Source organism: Aythya fuligula, chromosome 2 (assembly GCF_009819795.1).
Source record: "Aythya fuligula isolate bAytFul2 chromosome 2, bAytFul2.pri, whole genome shotgun sequence".
In the NCBI taxonomy this organism is placed as follows: domain Eukaryota; kingdom Metazoa; phylum Chordata; class Aves; order Anseriformes; family Anatidae; genus Aythya; species Aythya fuligula.
Window position 1 is genome coordinate 35,397,501 of NC_045560.1, and position 24,849 is coordinate 35,422,349.

General features: G+C 36.5%; 1 protein-coding gene across 1 annotated transcript in view; it reads right to left on the minus strand.

The window, feature by feature from the left end:
- The window catches only part of SKAP2 (src kinase associated phosphoprotein 2), a 116,177-nt gene that overhangs the window by 1,852 nt on the left and 89,476 nt on the right, over positions 1-24,849 (minus strand). Inside the window, exons 10-13 of the mRNA XM_032181833.1 lie at positions 17,408-17,476; positions 10,676-10,788; positions 1,047-1,148; positions 1-617 (exon numbers count right to left, since the gene is read on the minus strand). The exon at positions 1-617 is cut by the window's left edge and continues 1,852 nt beyond it. Coding sequence (XP_032037724.1) covers positions 1,056-1,148; positions 10,676-10,788; positions 17,408-17,476 — 275 coding nt within the window. The 3' untranslated portion in view covers positions 1-617; positions 1,047-1,055. The remainder of the gene's footprint in view (positions 618-1,046; positions 1,149-10,675; positions 10,789-17,407; positions 17,477-24,849) is intronic.

Consider the following 24,849-nt stretch of genomic DNA (forward strand, 5'->3'; position numbering starts at 1 on the left):
GTCATTAACATTAACAAAGCTAAATATAGAAGAAAAATAAATCATTGGCTGAAACTAAAACAAAACAAAACTTAACAACCAAACAAAAAACACACTTGGAAGCAGAATACTTTGAAGACTAAAAATAGTACACAGAAATTTCCTTTGATTTTCACAAAAACTGCAAAAAAATGTACAGTGAACTACTACATGAAACAGTTAATTCATGTATGAACTGTGCAATAGTTTTCTACTTTTGAAGTCCAGCTTAATTTTTTTTAAATCTGAGTAACAGGTAAACACAGCCAAACTCCCTGAAAGAACACAAATGTATAGCAATACAGAGTGCTGCTATTATGCTTAAGAAAAGAGCAACAGGCACTACTTGACTGCTTGTGCTCCATATGCTAATTACCATGTATTTCATTTCCTAGCATTACAATTCTATAAAAAGTGACTAAGAAGAACATTTCCGTGGAATTATGATCAATTACAATTTTTAATGTTTAATATATACAAGGCAATGATCTGACTACGTTTGCTGAAACCACAAAATGTGTACGGCACAATCTTCTTCCAGAGGTCGGGTCTGTAAACTGCAGCTGTACACCACTCTTGATTTCAAGTGCAGATTTCGCCTGATTAGGGAAAGGGAAGTTGAAAGCATGTCATTAACAAAAAAACTAAAACACACGTATAAAACTCAGTCCAAATACTTATCCCCTTCCACAGATTTCTGCACAGGTACGTACATATTACTGAAGTAGCAAAACTAACTAGAAAGCACACCAACTTTGTTTTACCCAATATACATATACATACATATACATACATATAAATAAATATCTGGAAGAGAACTGTAGTTATAAAATACATCATCTTTTGTACACTGTGGTTTAATATTTCATACAGAATCCCAGAAGTGCTTTAATTGAACCTTCAATATATTTTGCCATAATCTTTATGTTAACAGGACTCTACAAAGGTTCCAGGAAAGAAATACTTATGAAACAGAGAACAAGGGAACATATAAGCCATTACAGAAGATTGGATTAAAATGTACTTACCCAGGCCTCTCAAATATCATACATCTCCATTATGTAGGCTTTAGGCACCAAGCCAATGGTTCCCTTCATTTCTCCAACCCACCAGCCAAATCTATTGTACTCCTAATTGAAAACAATATGCAATATTAACCTTTAGTCTGATATAAATGCAATAGAGTTTTGTATGCAACTCCTTATGGATGCTCTCTCTTATATACAGTTGTTATCATTTCAACTGAAAATTAAAACATTATATCTTTTTGTTAGAAGCATTCACATACAGAGTTAGGCAAGGATAGAAGTTAAATTTTAAAAAGGCCTGGCACGCTCAAGAAAATTTCTTAATTATGGCCACAATTCTCTACAACACATACTAAAAATAGCTGACCTCTCCATCCTGTATTTGTCACATATATAAAAATCTCGTCTTTGTAACTGATATCTAATATCACGATGTTGACATACAGGAATCAGCTGGGATTCTTTCAGCATCGCAAGGCTAAACTCTAAGAAACTTACAGACAACTTATTTTAAATAATAATTTGCTCAATTGTGAAGGGAATACTATAGATCTAATACACAATCTCTTTCTATGGACGAAGTCTACTATTGCTTTAGGCCCACAGAAAATTCTACGGCAGATCTCATATGTCTGACAGATGACTAATGTACTTTTGTTTGAAATTTGTTTAGGCTTAGTGAGATAAATATGAAACAAAATGAATTATAATAGTTTAAAGAAATAATATCTTCCAAAAGCAATACCAAGTAAGAGTATTGTGGGATCGAAATTTAATTTTTTTCCTATGAGGTAAATATTTTAAGATCAATCCTAACAGCAGTTCAATAAATTGTAACAGCTGAAATTGCACACACACATATATTGAGTTACAAATGAAGCATTATTAAAACAGAGACCCCATTCAAAAATGGAATGATTAGTAAGATAGAAATTACTTTGGAACAAACATGGAAAATACAAAATACACAGATATCTCTGATAAGCAACATCTGCTTCCTGCTACGCTGCTCTTCTGATGAGAAAAGCAAAAGGCTGTAGGATTTCTGAATTAATGGTCCTACTGAGATGACACTATAAGCTATTATTTTGACTGTAGATAAGTTTTTCGGTTATAAATAGTCAAGTGGAGCTTAAGGGTTAATGGAGTTTCATTACAGCTCGAGCTATAATGATTTGCTGCTGGCATATCTGGCCTGGTGGAGAGTTCTCTAGGGTCCTATGAGGTGCTTAGTGTACTCAGCTCTCCCTGTGCGTAACTGCGATGAAGCCTTGTTGATGGCTCACTTTCATGTTGGCCCAGGCTTTTTTCTTTTTTTTTTTTTTTTTCTCTCCTAAGAACATGCAGGCAAGCAGACACACACACACTTTTTTATTTTCTTTTCATGAAGGGCTAAGTACCGGTCTTAAATTAAATGTTTTCTTCCTTCACAGTGCAAACAGAAGTTGGTGATTTAAAAGGTTCCATCCTACTATCCATAAAATACTGCAGGAAGTGTGGCTTAAAGGAAGCCCATGTAAATAAATAAATAAATAAATAGACTAAAATAAAAATAAAGGTAGCAAAACCTTCTCTTATGATGCAAACTCATAAACTAGAAAGCTGCAAAAACAATTCCACCTTCCACTGCCATATGGACTTGTGGTGATACATCTGGTCTGAAAGTTGAGAGGTACCTGAGCCTGACTCACCAGCGAGAAAACTCTAAACAGAAGTTAAGATCTCATAACATTTCCCTTGGGGCACACGTTACACCCCAAATCCTTAAAGGTTGAATAATACCCTGACACTGAAGTTTATAATGTTCCAGTCCAGCCTGTTTAAAATTTGTATTTTATCTCACAGTACACTGGTTAAATATACAAACTGTATTTCTAGACTAAAGTGGGAAATTGCTGAAAGGAGCAGTGCTCACGTATACTACTGGAATCTTGGCAATAAATCTCTCCTAGAGAAAGAAACAAAAGATTTTAAGCTGCTACATGGAAGTCATGAAGAGCCTGACAAAAGTGATTAAGCAAGTTTTGCTAGACATCAGCCAAAAAAACAAACAATACATGAAATGAGGGAAGTGGCTTAGTTAAGTGGTAGTTAAATTGCATATGACAAATGGCATAGAAAGAGCCTGTGGACTATATTATCCATTGAAAATGTTCCACTTAGCAACACTACACAAACTTAGAAATAATTGTTTTTAAAGAAACAATTCAGATACCTCAAATTAAAATTAAGAGCGTGTCACTGTTTTGAAAACTTTGGTTTTTTGCTACTTACTAATACACCACTTACTGCTCTGGCACGAAGCTAAGTGAGAAGATGAAATGAATGTTGATGTAACAGACTAGTAAACTAATTTAAGGATTCACTGCAACCATTATACTATACAGACAATATTCCAACCCAGAAGCTTTTACTCTATCATTACTATTCTTTGAATGGGCCTCAAGAGCAACATGAATCCCAATTAAACCATCTGCAGTCTATAGAAGTCTGAACAAAAAGATAATACAGATACCTGGTTACAAAGAATATAAAACCTTAATCTCAGGTTTTGAAATAATTGCATAGCAGCCCCTTTTAAACTAATTAAAGCACAGACATTTTTCTCTGAACTCCTAGCCACTCCTTTCTGTCTTCAGTACCATGAAAGAGTGAGTCCTAGTCGGACAGAGAAGCAGTCCCCCACTCCTTTTCTTGAAGTCCCATATACAATCCAAACTGATATATTGTTTCTATCAATGGTATCGATGATAAAAACTCCTTCATTACAATATAACTAATACACTGTTGGTGTGAGGTCTGTAAATCTATTATACTGCTTGGGATGTGTAGAATAAAAGTCTAAAGCCCACATTTGTAGGAAATAATGATTAAAATGCAGAAGAATCTGAAGTCAGTTAGGAGTTTTATTTTAATTCTTAGGAGTTGGGAAGCATGGTGTTTTTGCAAGCATCAGCTTAAGATCTCAGGTACCTCTGGGTCTACCATCTGGTATCCCTCACCACATGCAGCTCTTAACATCACTGCTAACATAGGCAAGCGACTATACTTCAGAAGGACTGATAAAATAATGAAGAGTCCTTTAATCTACAGGAAACCATTGTAGTCAATTTATAAGAAATATTGCATCCCTTTGTAGGATGTGTAATTATTTTCTATTAATCATGTGCTATAAAGCTACATTATGTGGTTATTCTGTTATCACTAGAAAGAGGCCTGCAGTCAGCTCCTGACAATGTTAGGTAATTACTAACACAAAGCTTCTTTCTCCTTATGTAGAAAGGCTATCAAGATCCAGAGGTGCTGTGATGCTCGCTATATGAAAATAACTCTCCAAAGAAATTCAATAACTGCAAAATGAATTGCTCCGAGGCAAACAGAGGGATAGGAGAGGGGGCTGGGCCAAATCCAGCCACCCTGCAATGAGGAGAATGTACAAGTGTGCGGCCACAACTCCGGCACGTGACTCCGAGCACATTTGCCATAGCAGGCAATGTTGGGCAGGGGAGGGGGAGGAAGAGGCTAACACAACCCCTGGAATACAAACACCACCGTAGTGGAATATATTATGCCAAGTAATATAGAACAACCACCCTCACAGACAACCGAATGCTTTCTAAGCCACTTCTACATTTTCACCATCTGTAAGAGAGTGGCGTGTTTGTGTTTTGTCTTGTTCCAGCAGAAATTTATTAACCAAAGTAAAGTAATTTCACGAGGCAACAAGGAACAGGTTATGACTTAACATGCTGGCAATACACCCTCTGTACAGCGACATTAGAAAAAAAATCCCATCAGGGTTTAGAGGCTCTTCAGAGGCTCCCAGCTGAACACCCTGCGAGCAGATGCTTCTTATCCCATTCCACCAATCTCACTGCTCTGATATGTATACACCTAGGACTCCATGAGATACTGGCCTTAAAAGTTTGCATTTGCAGAAAGTACAAGAGGTAGAAATACACTATCTGATTTTCGCGGATATCTTTTAAATCCAAGATTTATTCAAGTTTGGGATTTATTTAATTATTTTTTTTTTTAACTATAGAGGAGAGGATTTTGATATGCAAGAAGAGAGATTTTTGATATGCAAAAGGATTTCTTTAGCAGTCTCTCTTCTCACCTTTAGAAACAGACCCTCTGAGTAAATGAGGACCCCCAGATGCTTTGCACCATATTAACTTCTACTGACTTCAGCAAAAGTTGAGAACATCTGGTCCTTGTACAATTAGTCTCTATTGTTTAATACATATGGTATGTTGTTGTTATTTGGTTGTGTTTTTTTTCTTGTTAAAAAAAGGGGGGGTTGCTGAAAATCATCATTGTGTCTCGATGTGTAGAAGAAAACAATGGACTTGTATTCAAAACACATGCCGCTGAAGCATGTGAACTCAAGATTTTTCTCCTACCCTCTCTCATGGCATTGTAAGTAATATTAACTTACAGACTGAAGATCTGCAAGCCTTAAAACTGAAAAGAAAAATGTATTTATTGCCTTGTTTGGGGTTAAATTAAGTAGCCTCTCCTATTGATCTAAAGAAGTGTGGGAAACAGGGAGAATACTTTCTTCAAAGAATATCCTAGGGGGCAATTTTGGCAAGATAATATTTTAAAACACCTCTAATTCATCCAGAAGATTGAAGCCAGCTAAAAAATTTTAGAACTTCCTTTGGTGTAATTGCTGAATGATACACTATCAACCAGGGAGTATTTTTGGCACAGAACAGCATTTTCTCTAAAAAGCAGAAAATGACAAATGTTTTAGATAACTGAATGAGACTTCTTCACAGGTAGAGTTGTTTTAAGACAGCAATAAAATAGTCATCTTTAAGAATATAAGCCTCAGATTTACTGTATGGTAGTGTTATTAGGTTTTATTTCCTACAATGTCATGAGACAAAATAGACACCAATTTGAAAGCTTTTGATCAGAATAAGCTGACTGACTTGCGAACCAAAACTGGCACTGACAGAAAGGCCATTTTGTTATCTCTCCCATGACATGACGCCAACATTTTTTTTAATCACGTAAGTAAATGTTTACATTTTATTGGTATGCAAACCAACAGAGCGAGAATCACTTTGCTTTAGTCTGTCTTAACTAACATCCCACTGAAAGGCCTTCACTCTTCTCTTAGCCATGTATCTAGTCTATTTCTCCGTAAGGATACACCAGAAAAAGGCAGAAGGAAATTTACAGCTCAGTAAGTGCCTCCTAAACTAAGATGAACTTGCATCTTAGTTTTCATCAGAAGTGTCCCACTGAGGCAGATCTCCCAGTACTCCCCACCTCAGCTCACTTTGCAGAGCAGTCTCAGAGCACACAAACTGAATTTCTTGCAGATTAAACTAAACCAGAAGATGCACTTTAATGTGCTCCAACCACTAAGCTAGACTCATTCCACAAAACCAGAGCAGACCTATTCTGACAAAAAAGCCTTTTGGGATGTGTGGACGCAGGGGCCTCAGCATGAAGTGTTTCACCCTGCAGATCTGCTCCTGTTGGTACACCCTGTTTGCTAACGTAGATGTAGGCAGTATGATCATGAAAAGCAAAATGATCATTAAATACACCTCTGCATATGAACAGTCAGACAATGGCGTGACAAAAAACACGTAGGATTTTAGTATGCCTTTGACATCTTTGGGGGGGGGGGAAATACTGAATAAATATACTTTATGATGATTATGCACATAGTGTACAAAATGTTCACACTCACTATGAAACAGCTGCACTGTACTCTATTTCATAAGCGGTAATCCGAGCTATCTTTCTGAGATTTCTTTGTCTTTTCACTACACAAAAAATAAAGGTTTTGTATGTATGGCTTGAGCATTTCAACAGACATTTGTTGTGTTGAAAGAACAAAAATCTCCCACATTGGAAGTATACAACTACTGAATAAAGGGTAATCTAGATGCCAAGTTAATACTCAAACTTTTGCTCTAGAATTTTCCATGAAAGTCAAGTCATAAATGAGATTTCCATGAATCATAAATACCAGAGTGAGTAGCATTATATCACATTAGCACATACTCAAATAATAACAGTGAAGGAGTATTCCAGTTTGAGATACAATTTCTGATTTTCAAGTATTATTTGTTGCTTTACTGCAAATATAAATGTGGTGGGAATTAAATTAGGTTAAAAGTTAAGAAATGTCAGTAATTCTGCTAAGCGGGTGCCTGCTAATGTCTAGATAAACTTACATTAGTATTTGCATCTGGCTCATGAAACTGTGGGGTTTCCCAACATGAAATATGCACACAAAACAAATAAATACTGCAACTGCTGCACTTAGGTAAATTGTTCATACCAAACGTTAAAAAATATGGCCACCAACACTCACAGTTGGCTTTGTTACTGAAAATTGATTTCCTGAATAAGAGCTATGGAAGATTTATAAAAAGAATTGTTACATCATGGATTGTATTCCCATTTGTCATGTGGGTTTGAAAGCAAAGGCAAGACCATAAATGAATAGGAATTAAGAGCAACTATCATTTTAGAAAACGGGCTGCCCAAGTATTGCATTTCTAATAGTCAATATTAACTAAGAAACCCTATTAATGAGTCCCTCACTGAGTAGAGCTATAAAATGTTTTCTACTGCATAGTGAAAGAGGGGTGTATAAATCTCTGAAAGTTCACATGATTCGTAGTGCAAGTTATAAAAGCCACTTGAATATTCAGGAATAAATTCAAATGATAAATGTACAGATACTTTGATCTATTTATTTGAAAAGTTAGAGGGCTTTTGTTTGTTTGTTTTAATTAAGCTAGTATATACTACTGCAACAGTTCTCCTGCTACTTTTCAAATTAAGGGCTCAACTTTTGAAGGAAACTCTCAAAGGCAACAAAAAAAGATAAAAAATATATTGTTTTTTAATAAAGAGCCCATTGGACAGCTGCCATGGGAAAGCCACAATAGACAAATGTTTAGATAATAGCTAAAATAGTTTTTAAATGCATCTTCTGAACAAGGAAAACTCACTGTGGTATAGTAATAACTCCAGTCATGCATAGGTATTTGTATTATCACTGTATACGCATGTTCATTGCATTAACACTGACTTTTGGTGCTTGATTTAAAGTAAATTATGAAGTGTTTGCCTTTGCATAATGGTTAGCTATTTTAGTAAGTAAATGTTGCCCAACAAACCTTTCTTCTACATACACCTAAGTTACAACTTACATGTAACACACTGCTCTTGCTTTATTTAAATTATATCAATGCCCACATTTTCAAAACTGGTTCATAATTACTTCAGTTGTACTAATGATCTCATTTCTTGGAAACAACATAGTCACTTTCCCCTAATTTCTCTAAAAGTATGTGAAAAAACAGTTAAAAAGCAGTAAAATACATTGCTTTGGCATAACTACTGCTGGAAGATAAAAATCTATTTTATCATACTCATTAGAACAAGCTATACCATTTATATTTCACTGTAAAACGGAGAACTATTACGTGTTGCACAAATATGCTCAACAGTTTGTTAAAGCCTCACCCTTCCTACCACAATACTACTATGCCTGTACTTACTTCCTCATAAGCAAAATGAGATTTCTTCAAGACTAATGTTCATAGCTAGCTGACATATGATAGAAAGGCAATAAAGCCATAGCTGGGTTCAAGCTGAAGCTGAATTTATGACACCATTTTGGATATATACACATCAGCTCCTGTCAGTACCTGCATCTCTCATTTTCAACCACTAGATGGTGTGAAAAAATAAAAAAATTGCTGAGGAGTCCTGCCAACTGCCACAAAATCCAAGTACTAATGTAGGGAATTAAGAAATATTTCTTGACGAAAAGTCTTGACCCACTTCAGGATGGTTAGGCTCACTTTTCCTTTGGTTGTATTTTCACTTACCAGACAAAGAGCCTGTAAATGATCAGTCCTTGAAACTGAACCAAGTAGAAGGGTAAGATGGATAATTCCCTGGCACTTTCCCCTCCAAGGACCCTAAATTCAGAGCTGACAGTAGCAACCAACACTTATTCTTCTGAAAAAGTTGCAACAATCTTTAACTGAAACAGGGCTGAATTTTCTGGGCTCTATTTTGGAGTAAAAATCATTCCCAAACAGAAAGGCCCTATATATCTGGAGCCGCAGCAGGCAGATTTCAAGGACTGATTACATATTAATCAAGGCATGGTCACAAGACATTTGATATACAGATGACACCTTAAGCTACTGTTTTTCTATTCTGCTCCATTTTTTAAGTTAAATTCCTCACTATTTGAGGAAAAGCAAATGAGTTTTTCACCTACGAGTTGAAGATTAAGATTTTATTAGTGCCTATAACATACTGAAAAGTACAATTCTCAGAAGGCAAATGTGCAGTACAATCTGCTTGCTTGTGAGCTTCCCCCCCCCCCCTTTTTTTTTTTTGGGGGGGGGGGGGGGGGGCAGGGGGGATGTGTGTATGTACTGAAGAATTAGTACTGTTCTTTAGTGCTGTATAACTGTATGAAAGCCTGCCCAACTGAAGACTGCCTTTAGTAATGTAATTCAGTTATTAGTTTAAGTGACACTGAAATGCTTCAAAAGACATACATGTTCACATTACATTAGTAATATATCTTCTATATTTTTATATGGGACTATCTTTCTACCTATAAATCTTAAATTTATTTAAACAGAAGCTGTACATTTATTATCCCTAAAACACTGCATTTAAAGGTATCACAGAAGATTTAAAGCAACTGTGACAAAACTGAAGAGTTTGAAACTAACACAAACAGATGGCTTTAGCTTTCATGCAGTTACATGTGTATTACAACATCTTTAGCATAAATTCTACTGAATGGCAATTACATCTGAGATACGTATTAAAAGGTGCTTTTTTAAGTGAAAACTAAAAAAGATCAGCTTTTTTCTAAAGTTTGGGGAAAAGGAAAATTTCCTTTTATTAATTGTTCAGAAGAACACTTCAATGGACCAAGAGATACATAGTTTAGGAGAGATTTTTTGTTTGTTTGTTTTTAAGAGAAAAATAATAAAATTCAGAAACATTAAAGTAAAATTAAATTTCATGCTTGTATTGCTTATCATCACCTCAAATGAGAAGGATTATATTCATCATTTGCTTTGTAAACAGGAAAGTGGTAAATTAAAAATTTCCCAAATCTGTCAGAGCAAACAAATTTGAAATCTGAGCTATCAGAACAACTGCAATACACATACAAAGATGAAAGCACAGTTCGGAGGAAAAAAAAAAAAAACAAAAAAAAAACCTCTAGCAAGATGCCCAAAAAGTCAGAATCAGCACAGTCAGAAATATAAAACAGGAAACCAAAAACATAACATGGAAGATAATTTAAAATTCTACAAGGTTAACTTTTACAAGCAGAAAGCACATTGTCTCCTGTTAAATTAGTTAACAAATGGTAGCCAAGATTTAACAAGTAAATAAACATGCTTTTAAGTTAATTCCTGTTACATGGCTATGTTTTAAATGTGATTATAGTTCATTTGACAAAATAATTAATTGCAGGGAATATCTGATTGCAAACAAAGGATCTGAAAGGGAGTGCCAATTTCCCCCCATAGGACTGTGGGAATGTGCCCTTCTGTGCTTCTCTCTTTTTACAACTCTTTAGCCTCAGTAGCATGCTGTACCTTGCTGAGAATGTAGATAACATCACCACGTTTAAATGACAACTCGTCAGGTACATCTCCGGTGCAGTCCCATAAACCTTGGTAGAAATTGGCATAATCGGTATTTTTGCCATCTGCAAAGAAAATTACATCCAATTACAAAAGATAAAAATTGAGGGACTAACATTGCTCTTTAAACCTTCAGGTACTACAAAGCAATTAATTAGTGCACATTTCTTAATCCCCTTGGTAGAAACAGCTCCTTCATAACACAAAAGCAAGTGGAAAACAAGTTTAATAGGTGAGCCCTTCACTGGCAACAGTTGTATCACTGAAGACATGTAGCTGCAGGTTTTCAAAGCATTTTATAGCTGCAACTTAAAACAGCTAGTTTTCCTCTACTAATGTACTTCCAGCAAGCCACGGTTGTATCTCAACTTGAAACTGATAAAAATGCTAGAGTATAATTAATAATAATCTGTGAAAGGAAGCCAAAGTATTTTGTGATATGCTTCCCCTCCCTCCTCTGTTCCAACTAAACTAAATAACTTCTCTGAGAACCTTTTAGATAATCTTGGATTGTTCCTTCTGAAATATTGGAGAACTTTGAAACTGTTGCTGAAGCTGCATTTTAAAAATATTTGTGTCAGCTCCAGTTTAGGACATTAAGCTCTGGCTAAACATGCAACTACACTCCAGCCATAAACTCATCCTTCTAACAGCATAAGCACAATGGATGTGCTGTGTTCAAGCTGCCATACAGACCATTAACTGATTGATTATTTAGCACTCTTTGCTCTGTAATATGGCAATAACACAGTAATAAATGCTTTGTCATACACTTACAATACAGAGTGCGTCTACTGAAACACAGCACTTACACACGGTTAAATACACTGGGAGCTTCTGTTATACTGCAAACTATTTCCTGTTTTTAATTCCATGAGAATCGAGTGTGATGAGTTAATGCAAGAAGAATGTAAGCAATACCACTAAGATGACCAGTTACATTATGTATACACTAACCAGACAGAATGTATATGTACTAATAATTTACATCACTGGGAAGCTATCTTCTAATTCTGATAACATAAATATCACTGAACTGGCTGGATCAAGGCTGTCATCTTAGTTTTGTTATATGATCCTGGAACAGCAGGCTTGCTGGTTATTCCAACATATACCAGTTACATTTGCATGTCGTTAGCACTATACGCCATTATTTATAGTTTACAATTTAATCATGATTGGTTCACTTTATTACTGAAAAAATCCTGCTGAAATATCAAGTAACAAGTGAGATGAAGTGTCACGCTATATAAAATAAAGTACTATTCAACTTGTATTTTTCCCCATTTTGACAAATGCTTTGATTTTAATTTTAATTCTCTCTGGATGAGCCAGAAGAGCTTGTTTCTATTTATCCATTTCAGTCTGTGTTATGTGAGATCTTGTTTTGATGTCTAAACATTCACAACCTTGCCTTTAGAGCCACTGTGCAAGTTAGCCACCATTTAATTTTCCATAAACTGGTGATTAGCAGCTCCCATTTACTATATAGCACTAGAGGGCGTTCTGACTATCAGTGCACAAATTCTTCTGTCATCACACCAAAAGTAGCGATTTATACATACAGTAAAGACTACTGACTATTCAGAAATAAGAGATTTTGTTACTGTAAAAATGCGTAGACAGAACAATATCAAGAGGAAGACAGAATTAGTATGAAACGTTGCACCTCTGAATATTGGCCCTTCTAATTTGTCATCTCATTATTCACCAATTTAGCATTAAACAATTAAAAATGGTAACACTGGTTAGCACCAAATCAATTGGTAATAAATATTAAATCAGAGTACCTCTTTTGGTTCAGCATTGATCACAGTTCCCAGCCCCATCTCATAAAAGATAATATAAGCCCATGTAAGAAAGAACTAAAGAGCTACTTCGGTATATTCCAGCCAGGTATATATTCCAGGTATATTCAAATCTTTCAGCAATAGTCTTATTGATTTGGTTTTTAAATACATTAATCAGTACTTTCACTTTTTCAGAGTTGCACTAAAATGAGTCATGATTTTTCACACTGATATTTATCACCCTGAGATCTCTTCTTGCATTTTACATGCCTGAAGTAATTCCTCGTAACACCAATGGGAGTTGCACAGGGAACATCAGCAACAGAAGAGAACCCACATTGAGCAACATACATCTCTCCCTACATGCTCATCATGAGCATTTCATTAAGCCATGAAGTGGGAAAGTGACTCAACTAATAACATGGCGACACTGGAAAAGATACATTTTTAAATAAGCTTATTGCTACACTGAAAATGTTGCCCAAAGACTAACCACGGCTTACTTAGTCAGAAGTGAAATGAAATTAAGACCAGCAGTTGCTCATATCAAAGTCACATTTCTTTGAAAAACGTTTCTTGGAGCAACTGGTATATACCATGGGAAGAGAAAGGGGAATAAAGGGGTGAGAGGGTGGGGAAAGAAGTGCCAGTGTGAGTTTGTGACCAGCTATGCTGGTCTTCAAACAAGTGTTAATTCCAAAGTGGAAATCTCTTCTAATACCCATCAGCACGAGTTCCTCTAAATTCTCTAAGCAACTACACAGGCATAAACACCAAGTGTAAATACAACTTCAAAGTCTACACATCTAAAGGACAAAACACTTCATAAAATGATTCACAGTGCTTCACAAACACAGAGATACAACAACAACAAAAAAGCTGCAAAAAACTCTGTGAAACACAAGCCCATTCTTTCTTGCTTCAGCCATTCTTTTGGTTAGAGATGACCCTGCCAAATCTAATTTGATTGCATTTGAAGAATGGTTAAATAAAACCTGGGGACCTGTATGAAGAAATTAGGTACATGTATAGTAATTAAATTATGTGGACCTTCATAAACAAATGAGCTACATGAAAACAGCTGGTAGATTTAGCTGCGAGAACTTATGTGCCAATTAGAGTTCAAATGCAAAAGGCATTGACTTGTTGGAATTACTTCGTCACAATCATACTTTATTCCCATGCACTGTGAAATGTTTTGTGCCTTAAGAAAATATCATGGCATAATTGCTAAACAAAAGTCTGTTGTATTTGGAAGGCATGGTCACGTAGACCACAAATGTGAACAAGATATGACAAAACAGAATTATTTTTAAAACGTGGAGTAGACAGTACAAGGCAGTTTGTTTTTACCTACCCATTGCTTTTCGTATTAGCAACCACAAGAAATGGCTGAGAGGGATCTTGGATAGGTTGTTTCTCCAGGAAATAGTTCTTTCATTCCTGGACAGTTATCTGGATGAACAACTACCCAACAGTTTCCAAAACTCTTCTACAAATAATTCCTCAGGGTTTTCTTCTGCCATTTCTGTTTTTCCAGTAACAGTAATAGGAACAACAGACACTTTTGTCCAATATCCCGATGAAAACACTTCAGAGTTTATTTGACAGATCAAACAGCAATGGCTGCCAGCCTTCCTGATGGTAGGCTCAGACTGCTTATTTGACTGAAAAATACTGGCATCTAACAATGCAGGCTTGAAGAAAGAAAGGTGAACAGTTCTGGTAACAATCTGACAAGTATATCTCTCAAGCACAGATTTCAAATGTTGTAAATTGTTTAAAACTTAAGAATGCCAATGGATTACTCAAGGAAAAACAAAGCTGTAAGAACATTCTAGCAGCCTCAATAGACAGAAGAAAAAAAATGGAAAAACAGATTAAGAGTCCATATTTTATGAGGTTTCAAGTGTGCTGTCCCACTGTAGCCTAAGCCAATTTACCAGCAGGTTGTCCCTTTCCTGCCCCCTCCCTCGTGCCAATTTTGGCACTTGCCATTTCTGAGCACAAACTTGGCAGAAAAACTACACTGACCAAAACAAAATCTGGAATTACAACCTAAGCATGGAAATGCACCACTGAAAAATTAGAATGAATACAGTTGTGCCTGACTTTCATTGATCTTCCATTTCAACAGTGATGGCATCCAAATTAACAAACTGTGCTATGGTAGTGACTTACAGCTACCAGTTCTACACTACCTGCTTGCAGCTTGCTTGTGAATGAAGGAACACATAGGTACATTTTCATTTCACTCCTGTGGTTCAGTGCCCCATGTATTAATGCGATCATTAAGCAGCTTGCAGTTCTGACTCACATTCCTTAACTTTTGATCAGATTCTTCAAAAAGTTTATAGCATCATATTCAACAGTTACTAGTCATGGTCTGGGCTGTTTTATGCTATTTAACATTTGAAAGAGGTGAACTGGAAAATTATTACATACTACTGTGTTCTTTTTTGGCATTGATGTGCTTAACATTTACCATACTGAAAGCTTAGAGATGGGGACACAGGTAAAGTTTAAAATTAATGCTACCAAAAGGGCTCTGCCTTATACAAGCACTCTTCAATGCAAACTCAGTGTTGATCTCAATGCTCAGATGAGATGTACCCAGTTAATGAACAAAATTGCTTATTCTGATGATGTCCTAAACTGCAAAGACTGCCTGTAACTACTTATTTGCCCTTTATCCCATAAACTAGAAGAACATATAAAATAAGGGCTAAATAATGGTAGAATATTTATTTGGACTTTGGTCTAGCCCAATCTGTTCAGTATAATCTTTCTAATTTCCTTTCTCCTGTTGTTCCTTACTTACATAGGCATTTACCCTAAAGCAGCACAGAACATGATGCTGACTGAAATAGTCAGCCTCAATGCTATAGCAGTAGCAAAAAAGACATGGTAAGTCCTATTGTATAACTGAAATTCTTATATGTTTTGGTATTTTTAAATAATTGTGCCACTAGCAATTAATGTAAAAGCTATCCAGCAGCAACAGTCAACAATCAAGACTGGAAGGTTAACAGAATTCAAGTCTGAACATTATTTGAAGTCCAGATGGGTTAGGACAAGAAAGGAGTAAAAAATAAGAGGGGTTTTGTACTTGTTAGGCTGAGCTCACAGACAATTTGCAAAATATTTTCTGTGAATGTATGTGTTGTTTGTATGGAAAAAACAATAAATATTCTTAAATCAGATTAGATATTTATGATGTGATGCCAATCATAGATACTTATGTCAACTCAGCCCTAAAAGTCTGACAAATTTTCAGTGTTAACTGTTTTAATATCAATAGAATTATTGCTTGAAATTAATTCAATACTGGGGGAGAAGAGTTATTGTGCAGGAAATTACTACAAAGGCTAGCAAGACAGACAAAGCTCTTCTCATGGCAGTTGAAACTTTTCAGAAATGAAGGTGCTAAGTTTTGGATTTCTTAAAACTATGCTCATTGAAAACTTCAAGATAATATATTAGTGAAAAAAATCCTGTCAGCTTTGTAATTGGATTGACCCTATGCTCGATTATGACAACACACTCTTATAATTACGGTAATGTCTAAATGAGTATTAAATGCTAAGGCTGTAATGAGTCATGCTGTCTTACACATGTTTTTAGCAAAGCACAATGCTAACAGCATTTGATGACTTGGCTCTTGTTTCCTTTCCAAGAAAAGCAACCCAAAACTCTTTGCAGCAACCTGTTCCTGCTTTCCTGTACAGGTCAGGAAATCAGGCCTCTGTTTCCTCTCCACATGTTGCAACAGGAAGAACACTGCAGAGCTACTTCCTAAAGGAACTCTTTTTGCCCACCCTTTCCTTGACAGCCCTGAAAGAATGATGTGTATTATGTACGATGGGGGAAGGTGAGCCAGATTGCATGTCAATGCAGGTCACGGTTACAATGCAGCAGATCTCAAAAAGGTGTAAGGTCTGATAAGAAGCAAGTCTTCCCTACTTGCTGTGTCAAATCACCACTAGTTTATCTAAAGGTCTGTGCCCTTGAAGCACATATATATCTTGTTTTTAAGCATAACTGGAAATACATTTCTGTCAAGAAAAGTTGTCTGGTCATGTGACTGGACATGGTGTGTGCAGTTATTTTTCCAGTCCCAGAGACAATTAGCACAAGGGCAGTTTGCCAAACTAAAGCTGAGAGAATATCCTTCACAGCCTTTCTGGGCATTTGTGTCCTTTTCCAATTTTTATGCTGCTGTCACTGGACTCTGGCATTTCTTAGCCAATTCATTTGCTTTCTGTGGTAATCATATGCAATGAAGATATGCATGGCCAACATTTAAACAGGCTGCAGATCAATTAGTGGTCTTAAGTTTATCTGATTTTTATCAAAGAAGACAGAGCTTTGGGTCGATTGTCAGAGCCTGTGTCAAGTTGACCTTTTCAGAGACGTCTACATTGCCAGTCCCTTGGGCAACTTGTTGTCCCCTGTTAGTCTCTGAATGGCAGAAGTCTGTTCTGCTCAAGCACAAAGTATACACAGATGTCTATATTACATTCTTATAGGTTTGACAGCAACTGCATGTTGTATCTATAAACTGTCCTTTAGCAGTGACACTTCCTCAATGATGATAAGCTAATTTATGCAACTAAATCTCCTTTGTGCAGAAATGAAAGCTAATTGAGTCATTACAAAGTAATTCAGGAAGGAATACCTTGTATAAATTGGCTTACTTTATAAATCCTTCTCAAGTGGTTTTCATGCATCCTAAGTGGTGCTAAGCAGTTTTGCTGCCATCAAATACCCAGGTGAAAAAGACAGCTTTAGAGAGCTACAAAAACATTATTTTAAAACAGCAAAGGGAAGAGGGAAGAAAATGAAGGTAAAAAGAAAGTACATATGCAAAATAGAAAAGAAAGATTTTAATTACCTGAAACAGTGGTAACTTTCTCCTGGCTCCATTTTCTTGGCACTTCAGCCTTTGGAGAAGCACTTTCTTCTGCAAAACACATAACTGCAAATGAAATTCTGAAGGGATACCTCAGCTGACAGGAATTACAGCCCACATCAGTCTGAAAGCCACACTCTACACATTTTCAGATCATAAGCCCTGTTTACTATTTTGCATTTGTACAGAAGTTGGAGCTTTGTTATTTCTGTGGTTTCCCCCACCCACCCAAATACTCCAAAAGCTTTCTTTCGAAATCTCAGTTGTGAACATCTGTTTCCCTTTGCACTCTGCTCTGAATACGGTAATATAGAGCTGCAGCTCTGCTGTTGTTCAGTCATTCCAAAACAATTAGAATGAGGGTCCTCTTCTGCTATGTACATTTCTTGCCAGGATCAAGACAAGCAGACTCAGGAGTGAAAATGTACTGAGCCCATACGAGAATTCAGAAGTTCTACACAGGCATATGCAGAGAAGGAAGAGGTTATCTTATCTTTAGCACCATCACTGAGATGCACATGAGCTAGTCACCTGCATGATGGGAACGCAGCCACCACAGATGCCACACATTCAGTGCTCCTGCTGACTGAGGCTGACCATGGTTTTAGGCAAACCAGACTGTATCAAATAACGTAGCGCAAGTTTAGAAGAAAAGAGAAAGCCTGGCAGAGATCAGCTCTAAAGCATGCTTTCTGGCTAGCAGGCTTGGAACACTCCAAAATCCTCACAGGCGATTTCGTAAGATGCGCTCCATACTCATCCCATACAGACGGGGAATTCTCTCATCCCCATACCCTCACACAAGTAAATTCACACTCAGTCAGCACAGGGACACAAGATATGCTCTGCACAAGTCAGTCAACAATTTGTTGAGGCAAAAAAGGGAACAAACTATGAGCTCTTTTTAAATTGTATTCTTTCTTTAGGGTCATAAGAAAGTAGAAACATATTTACCTTGGCCCTTACAGTAGACTACAGCTGACAAAGATGCTTCACTGAATGAAGAAATAGTATATTAATAAGCCCACTTCGCAATCGAGAATTGGACTTTTAATACATTTGAATTAGCAGGTGTTGCTACTCATCACATCTCATACTGATATTCACGCTTCTTTTTAAGGCACATGTTTCAGCAGCTTATTTTAATAGTTTGTTAATGATAGACAAGAGGTAAAGAACTCACAGCTTTTTAAAATGTTCCTTATTGTGCTACTTTTATGTAATTTGCCTATCTACTTTGACAAAGAGTGAATTTTATATCAACAGTTCAAAGGATTGTTAGCCTTGTAAAAATTTAATCTACCCGCAAGACTGTTCCTGCAAACATTAAAGCAGATGTTTAAAGCACAAGAATAGACCTGTTGAAATAAGTATGCATAATTGTTTGCTAACCTATATACGCAGTCATACAAATATTACAGTTACATCATGAGATTCACTGTACAAAGAGCTTTGAACTTCTGCCCTACTAAGACACAGAGTTTTTGCCATCTGGAGAAAAAAAAAACGCACGCACACACACGCGCAATAGAAGTGGGATAATCTGAAGCTGCAGTACAACACAAAACACTCCAAACTGTTTACTGCATTTAAATGTATTCCCCCACTTGGCACACCACTTGTGGCATATTTCCAAGTACACTCATTTGTTTGTTTTAAGCACTTAGAATTGGAGTATAAATGGCAAAAATACATCCCTGTGTGCTGTCCGGAGCACTAGGAGGCACTGTCATTCTATGGCTCCCATACCACAATTACACCACTCACAGGTATTATGATCCCATTGCCAGTCATATTTTCTGGGATGCTCCCTTTTCCCACAAAGTTTCACCCAACACGGTATCATACATTGATTAAAATAAATGCTGGTCTTACACATTAACAAATTCTTAGACCCTTATCAATTTCTGTGTTGAATGTAGCGTGGATTTTAACTCTATCACTGTCATGGTCATCAGACTAACAAACTGAGAAATGGCTTAAGTAGAGGTCAATTCAACTGAAGAAAAAACAGCTGAAGAGGTTTGAAAAGATTTTTATAAAATACAGTTGCATATATATAAATTGCACTGTGGTTTCACACAAACAGTAAATATGCATTCCTCTTCCTAAAAAACGTCCTTAATAACAAGAGTTTGCCATAACTATATTTGAAGACAAGAAAATGTCTGAAACAAAGTTCTTTGAAAACTAAAAAGGTCCCAAATTCAAACAAAGGCTGTCCACAGTTTGGATCCCAACCATTCCCACTTAAAACACTTTGTTTCACACTACAGAGTTGTCAAAGAGAGAAAAAACTAGATAGCCTTCAAGTGCAACTAGACTGGAAGAGGCACTCCAGAACCGCACTGAACACAGTCCAACTGCTAATGGGCATTCAGTCTGAGCCAGACTAAAATGACTCCATAGGAAAATTTTTCTGAAACGTGCAAGAGCAGACATTAGGTCTTCAACACAAACCTGCGCTTTACGAATTGGTTGAAAATGGTCCACACTACTTGCTAATGTAATCATACAGTGCAGTAGATGCAATAAGTTTGGGTTACAGTGGCAAAAAAGAAGTGTTTTTTGGTATTATGTCCTGAAGTAACGACTACATGTGGGAGATGTCCTTTAAATACAGTAGTCTCAATTACCCAGGGACTTACAGCTGTGCTCAAATCTGGCATACTGAAGTTTATCTTGCAATATGGAATAGAGTTAAAAGAAGTAGAATTTAAAAAACACAGCAGAAGTCTTGCAGTATTATTAAGATACCACATAAAAGGAGTCAAGCAGACCTTTAAAATTATCTGGCACAGAGTTTCTCTTCTTCACACCATTGCTGCCACTGCAGTAAGAAAATAATCTTTTCTACCTTCTCATTATGTCAAAATGAGAGTAATCAACATTAATCAAACTAGAACTTTTCCAGAGCTGCATGTAGATCCAAAGAACAAACATCTGGTCCTTAAGGCACATGTTCCATACTCAGAGACCCTAATGGCAACCAACTCCAAAATTCTTGCAGTGACAATGCAACAAGGAACTCATTATATTTATTAAGTTGTTGGGTTTTTTTAGTTAGTCCCTGAAAGATGTTCAAAATAAATTATTTATTTTGCAGTCTGAAGAAAGAACAGAAAAATAAACAGAGAACCATAGATGATTCTATCATCCACATGATTTTAAAAGAGAACAATGAATACTACACTAGCTGAGTTTTTGACATGAATCAATAGATTTTTCTTCCAATTTCTTTTTCTTAAAAGGAAAAAAAAAAATCATACCACTTGCATATAAAATGGATTAGAGCTTGGCTCAAGCACTGCATTCCTACACTGGAATGTGGTATCTCCATAATAAATATGCATAAATTTAGTAGTTTCCTCTACCAACACACTCCTTAACCATCTTCGAATACTAGACACTAATTTAATGACATTATTAAATGTTTTTTTTTACTGTGTTCTGATCTCTGAGACAGACATTGCCATTGCACAGCATTAGTTTATACCTTGGATAATCCCAGCATGTGGGTTAATATATCCTATTCAACACTGTAATAACAGTAAACAAAAACAGCTCAGCTATGCAGCAAAATCTACCAAACCACACAGATGGTTATAAGGTTTTCATTGTGTGGTTTCCATAGCAATCATATTGCAAATCTGGAAGCTTCTTGCAAATAAGCAGCTTGTATTTACATGCCTCTCGGCTGCAGCACAGAACTCTACAACATGTGAAGTTGTTATTCCAATCACATATTGTTATAAAAATCACTGGAAGATGTTTTGATCAGTTAAGATAAAAAACACTGCAATGAAGTAATTGTTCATCAGTTTCATAATGATACAAGCAATCATATGCTTGTAATGTGCATTAATATGTCTTCATGTGAAATCTCACTGTGATGTCAAAAGGTTATAAACACATACACAGGTCTTGTAAGACAATCCCCCCACTCCCCAAAAAAAAAAAAAAAAAAAAAACCAAAAAACTTGTATTATTAAATAGACCATTTTAAAGAACATAGTGCCCTTACTATTGTACTCAGCAGGGATGAGAGACGCATGCAAACACAAAGGTGTGTACAATGAAGAACTCTGCTGCCACTGAACAGCACACCTCTCTGTATTACTCTGCTTAAGAAAAAGAAACAATGGCTTATTAACACCAAGAGTATTACTCCCCCACACACACTGCTTTTTTCCCTACCAAATAATCTCTCTGCACAAATGTAAACAAGAAATTTCAAACATGAATAAATGCTTACTGTGAGTAAGAGTTGAGACCTTTTGTCTCCCAGATTTGTAATTTTATGGATTGACTTAACCCCATAACAGATGGGTTATTATTCTAATAAGAAACATAAATCAATCCAGCTATGTAATTTTGAAAAACAGTGAGAACTAGCTTCTTACAGACAAGACTATTGACAAGGAACATTTAAGCAATTCCAAACAAGTAACAATAAGGACACAAAATTTAAGTACATAAAATCCTTTTTTTTATAATATGGCCAAACTGACACATTCTGCTAGCATTAGTTGTGAGGGCTAGAGACCATCTGGGGTCAAAGGAATAAGAATTAACACCCTGTTCTGTGCAGGGCCAGCACGCTGCCTCACTTAGCATTCCAGAGGACGATGCTCCCCAGCCTCAGGAGCTGAAGGCATCTGCAGTATTCCCACTGTATGCACACCTGTACATACCCATACACTAGCTGATTTCCTTGAGAATTACTGTGTATTTTTTTCCAATTGCACTTCTTAACTTTAAAAGGTGCTCTTGTATACTCAAGTAGCCACAGTGCAGGACCTTGGGTGCAGCAAGGAGAGGACAACAGACAGCTTTGTTATAATAAATAACAATACATCTTCATCTGACTGTATTAGGGTGCTTGGTTTGGGGATGAAAATGCCTCCAGGAGGGTGACAGAAGTGGGAAACAAGCTGGTTGCTATTTAGAGGAGACTCTAAACCTAAAAATTTCTTGGTGTGAGAGAAGAGATGACATTTCTTACATTAACCCTACTTCTATGGATCAGATAGTTACCAATGGCTCACAGTGAAGCCATATTCCTGCATGACAAGCTTGAGTGAAAACGCTGATTCCCATGGCAGCAAAGATGAAGACAGAAATGGGCTACACAGACACAGGTTAAACACTGGGACTGTAGAGGAGGTGACATGAAAGTGGAAGTTGCATCTGAGGAAATCTTCACCACTGTGCTCAGAAATATCATGGGAAACAGCCAATAAGGAACAGTATTCGAACAGAAAACCGAAAGAGATCTCCACATGCTGAACGATATAAAAATACATTTTAAATAAAAGCATTATGAGTACTGAGATGCTTTAGTTTCAGTTGAGGACAGAACCCATGCCAATTTCCAGCCCTAATTCCTTTCAACACATGTGATCCAAGACTGATTCCAGAACAGATGCAAAAGGTTTCATTCAAATACACTACCAGATAAACTGGACAGGCCTGCAACTGATTCTTTTTGTGCAAGTTTTAATCAGTTCTTTGAAAATGATTGTTATTCAAATTCCAGAGTTGGCAAGGTTGAGTACATGCACCACTCTGTCTGTACTACCAGTAGGCAGTAACAGAACTTTGTCATTACAATTAACGTTGTACTGACCCCATAATGGCCTTGAATAAATACCACTGGCTGTGTAAGGTGAAGATAGATTCGTGAATTCATTTGGGATAGAAGAGACCTCTGGAAATTGCTAAGTCCAACACCCTGCCCCAACTCTGAAATCTGAATCAAGTTTCTATGAGACATTTGACTTCTTTTGGTACTCCATAACACTGTCTGAAAATCTAAGCTATTCAGCTGCAGATGAAAGCTGCAGATTCAGCTTTATATGGATCCGTGTATTTTGATGTCTCATGTATGATACAGTTGAAGCTAATGACTTTACATAACAGAACTATTTTGTCCAGATTTTGCTAAGACACCAGATGTAAATTTTACTGACTTCCTTGAGGATCTGGCTTTTTTTTTTCCCTGTTGCACTTCTTGTATCTTAAAAAGGTGCTCTTGTATGCTACTATTACTCACAAAGTAGACTTTGTAATCAACTATCTCCAGATAAATGCTGGAGAAAAAGATGGTGAGAAGGAGAGGAAGTGATACTGGAGTCCCAGAATATCACTTTTAGATTTTCTGCAAACAATTCTCTCTCTTTAAACAACCTTCCTGAGACACCACTCAATGAACCTCAGCATATGTTATGGTTTGTCTTAATCAAAACCAAAAAGCAGATACATTTTCTTCCTGACAAAAGCATTTTGGAGTCATAACATTTGCTACACTAAAGAGTTAAATAAACCAAAAAAATCAAAGTCCCAGTAGGGACAAACACAAAGCACACTTTAGGTTACAATTCCTTAGTCTACTGTAGAAAAATGCTGTTTGAATCATATAACTATTGCCATGAAGAATACTCACAGAGTGCAGTAGTAGAGAGAAATAATCAAATTGGACAATATGGGGGAGGGACCTCTTTCTAAATACGTGTGAAAAAGACACTGAATTTCTCCTATATTATCTTATACGTACCCATTAATATGAAACATACTATGGCAACAGATTATAAAAATATGTTCATAGAAGCAGGAAGATACTATATCATTACTCACTGCCCTACTGGAAAAGAAAAATTCTAGTAGAAAATATTTACTATGATGTTTTAGGGTAAAAAGTGTGAAGATTAAGTAATAAAAAAAAATACATCTCTCTCTTTGGAGGAAAACCATTTGCTCTCACACAAGAGAAAAAAAAATTGAGCGTTATTGGCAAGGTCATCTACAGTTGCTGCATAATGCAGTGTTAAATCTTATTTTTGTCTCAACACAAGCAGTTGGATCTTCTCACTCTACTGTAATTTTACAAATTTTTCAGGAAATGTGGGAGCATGCTTTGCTTAACTTACCTTCCCTACTTGTTGAGACCTGAATATATGTGATTGCCTTCTCTCTTTCTTATTCTCTTTCCTTTCTTCAGTACCAAGTGCCCCAGTCCCCTTGCTTTCCTGTCTGCGCCCCATTCTGCAGTCACAACCAATTTGTATAAAGATTATATCCTCTTCAGAGCCCATAAATTTTGTTCCTTTGCCAAATGCAAAGGTTGTTGGTTATTATGAGAGCTGCAGTTTCAAGGGTTTCACAAGGCTCTTCAGGCTTTAAGAGCAAAGTATCACAATGGGAGGAAAAACATGCTCAGTCCCCTGAATGACAGAACAGAATATACTCATTAGGACAAGTGAACAATCCACAGAGATACAGGCAATTCCTGGGTTTAATTATGAATATATTAAGATTTCATGAACTCAGCTTCCTGCTTGGAGTGCCTGCTTGAAGCTCCCCTTGCAAATAAGCAACCTTCAGTCATGTTCTGAGTGACAGCTAAATCAACATAGTTGTTCAGA